This window comes from Lathyrus oleraceus, chromosome 1 (genome assembly GCF_024323335.1).
Source record: "Lathyrus oleraceus cultivar Zhongwan6 chromosome 1, CAAS_Psat_ZW6_1.0, whole genome shotgun sequence".
Classification (NCBI taxonomy): domain Eukaryota; kingdom Viridiplantae; phylum Streptophyta; class Magnoliopsida; order Fabales; family Fabaceae; genus Lathyrus; species Lathyrus oleraceus.
Window position 1 is genome coordinate 161,160,062 of NC_066579.1, and position 3,623 is coordinate 161,163,684.

General features: G+C 31.1%; 1 protein-coding gene across 2 annotated transcripts; it reads left to right on the forward strand.

The window, feature by feature from the left end:
• Positions 1–269: 269 nt before the first annotated feature.
• Positions 270–2,557, forward strand: LOC127115564 (F-box/kelch-repeat protein At3g27150). 2 transcript variants are annotated; one of them, XM_051047078.1, is made up of 3 exons: positions 270–503; positions 623–1,198; positions 1,575–2,557. In XM_051047078.1, exons 2-3 carry the CDS (start codon positions 697–699, stop codon positions 2,312–2,314), a joined length of 1,242 nt encoding a protein of 413 aa, XP_050903035.1. In that variant the 5' UTR covers positions 270–503; positions 623–696; the 3' UTR covers positions 2,315–2,557. The 2 variants fall into 2 exon arrangements, with proteins under 2 accessions (XP_050903035.1, XP_050903036.1); XM_051047079.1 differs by lacking the exon at positions 270–503 and having other exon boundaries at positions 591–1,198.
• Positions 2,558–3,623: the final 1,066 nt, after the last annotated feature.

Genomic DNA, 3,623 nt, shown 5'->3' on the forward strand with positions numbered 1-3,623 from the left:
ATTTATTTTTTAACTTTCTGTCACATTTCTAGTGCTGAAAAACCATTGAAAATTTTCAACTATACTATGTGAACCATGAAATCACCACATAGTCTTTTTCTCTTTAATGTATATTCATTCTACTTTTTTTAATGAAAAAGAAAAAGAAAGACAGTGATAGTTCTTAATCATAATCATGATGATGACACATATTATAAAATAATAATTCTCTAAGGGTATTTTAATCCCTAAACACACACCTTATTTACTTAACTTAAGCACTTATTTTCCTAACACAAAAAATGGAATGTATCTTCATGTTTGATCCATCTTAATGGCTTAAACTTTCCTCCTTTCAACTCACTTCTATCATCTCTCATCCTCACTATAACTGCATAATGGATTAGGGTTAGATTATACTAACTCACATCTATGTAAATATGGACAAACCCTAAGGAAATCAATGGTTTTTTTTTCTTTCTGAATCTTGGCATGTTCAATCTCATGATGTGAAGTCTTCTAAGGTAAGCATTTTTTGAATTATATTTATAGAATTTGTTCGGATTGATTTATTTGAGATTATTTGTTAATCTAAACAACTGTATTACTGTTTGAAAGAACTTATGAAAAGAACTTGTTGCAGATACTTGAGAATAAGGTGTAACTGTGAAGCCTTTTGTTCATCAAAACATTCAAAGAAAAAGGGAAAAAAATTGCATGAGAATGAGTTATAGTGTGTCTAGTAAAAGATCATTACCTATGTGGAGTTTCTATAATGGTGGAATTTGCTTAAAATCACCAAACTCCTACAATGAAAGTTTGAGAATTCTAGAATTGTCACTTTCTAGTGACAATGGTTCCTCCTCAGCCTCAGGTGAAGAACCTCAGGATGCAGATTATGTTCTACCATTACCATATCTCAGTGATGAGATAGAGACAATGATATTGTCGCGGTTTCCGATATCAAAACACTGGAAAATGTGTTGCTTAAACAAGAAGTATTTGAATCTAATGAAGAGTGGTGAAGTTTATAAGATAAGGAATATGATAGGGATGAAAGAAGCATCAGTTTTTATGTTGGCAAGTGGTGAGAGGAATTGGTGTGTCTTTGATGGTGAATTCAAGTCATGCAAGAAATTGCCAATTATTCCATCTGATTACAAATTTGAATGTGGCGTTAAAGAGTCCTTTTCTGCTGGCACACATTTGTTTGTTTCAGGTATGAATTGTTCCGCATCTCTGCAATTAAATGTCTCTGCAGCTATCAATTAGGCTGACTTAACGGATTTGACAGTAATTAATCATTTTAGTCATTGAATTGAATGTGTGAAACATGTTAGTTTGATTCTCGTAATGTCTTTAATGAGTTAATTTAGTCCTCAGATATAGATTATAATGACACAGTCGCGCATTTAGAGAACAAAAATGACAATTTACTAAATTTAACCAATTAGTCATTTTAGCCGAAACGACGTCATTATATTTAAACGTGTTTTTTGTTAATCAGATTAGTCAATGTATGTATCTTTCGTTCGTTAGTTTGGTCTTTAAATGTCTCTGCCGTTCTTTGGTCGATTGCTAATTTATTTTAATAGGTATGGAGATTGATGGAGCAGTTATATGGAGATATGAACTAACAAGAAATGAATGGTTCAAAGGTCCATCAATGATAACACCAAGGTGTGTCTTTGCATCAGCTTCATCTAACACTTTTGCTTATATAGCTGGTGGACTTGAAACAAAAAACTGCATTGAAGTTTTAAACTCAGCTGAAAAATACAATTCCGAAAACCAAACATGGCAAAAACTCCCAAACATGAACCAAAAGAGAAAATGCTGTTCAGGTTGTTACTTGGACAACAAGTTTTATGTAATTGGAGGACAAGATGAAAACCAAAAGAATCTAACATGTGGCGAATTCTTCGACGAAAAGAGCAATAAATGGATCTTGATTCCAAACATGTTGAAAGATATTGTTCTTTCGAGTCCAAGATCACCGCCTCTTATAGCCGTTGTTAACGATGAATTGTATACACTTGATGCTTCATCGAACGAGGTTAAGGTTTACGTGAAAGGTACGAATTTGTGGAAGAAATTAGGGTTTGTTCCTGTGAGAGCCGATATACAAGGCGGTTTGGGGATCGCATTCAAATCTTTGGGAAATGAATTGTTTGTTATTGGTGATAGTTCTAGTTCTTGTTCACATAAAACTTTGATGAAGATTTATAGTTGTTTGCCTCATCATGATTTGGAGGTTTTGGAATGGAAGGAAATTGTGTGTGGGAGTGGAAATATTAAACCTTTTATTCATAATTGTGCTGTTATGTTAGCTTGAAAAGTTTGAAGTTTGTATTTTAAGGAATAAGTAAGGTTTCTTGAAAATGAAACTCTTTAAAAGTAAAAGTTTATCCAAATAGGACAGTAAGAACTTGTTGGAGTTTAAAAAATATTTGATTCAATCATAAGAATTCCAACTCAAATTTTTGCTGAATCTGAGTTAGTCGAATTCTTTTTGATTGAACCGATTTATACCCGTGGAGATTGCTTTGTTATTTTCATATTTTGTGATTTGATTAATGTTTTTTTTAGTATAGGTCTATGGTGTCATTTGATGAAATCACTTGTAGTTGATCATTTGGCTGAGTTTGTTATTAAGTTTGCTTATATGTAATATATATGCATCTTGTTTTTTAATCTTTGAAAGCTGAAAGCACTCGATATTAGACAGTAGGATTGATTCTATTGAATTAGTCCATCGTAAAATTGAATATTAAGATTTTTTTTTTTAAATTAAGTTAAAGTGTTTAAGTCGTGAAGATATTTTAAAAACTTTAATTATGGTGTTAGAAGAAAAGTAAGTCATTATTAACTACTATGAGTCAATTTGATAATTTAAAATTATAGGCAGATTGAAAATTATTACTGATGTCTACATCACTTTAAAAAAGATTGGGATTTTTAAATAGGATTTGCGATTTAGTTAAATATATTGTAAAATGTTAGTCAAATAATTTAGTTGATTTGTTAGTAGTGATGTGTGTGTATGATTAGCACTATGCCATAGAACCCAACAACTGTATTAATATATTTGAAGAGAGAATGGATTTTCAATCATGCAATTTTTTCAACATAAAGGAATGTTAGAACAAACACCATAAAGTTGGTGAAATTTGGAATGAGTAAATTTTGGTATATGAAATGAAAGATGAGAATTGAGAGAGAGAATTCACGGTGAAAATAAGATGTTTTATTAATTAGAATGAGAGTGCACTCTATACATTTATATACAAGTTACATAATGATTGAAATGTAAATTGATCAAATACAATAGAAGAAGAAACAAAAACTCGGGATTGTAATCGGTTACGACAAAATAGGTAATCGTACACCTGACAATGAAATTAAATCAAATTAATTCAGTTTCAGTGGTAATCAGTTATACCATTTCTGATAAACCGTTACCCTTATGAAAACTTCACTTCCCGACTACTAGAATGAATGTTAGCTCCAACTGTAACCGGTTACACATCGTGGTTATAACACAAGAAATACTTCAAAAACTTCAACATCAAAGACTAAAGAGAAGAAAGCTAAATATTGGAAATTTTTGGACAATTTTGAAGATAAAAATTATTCTAACTGCA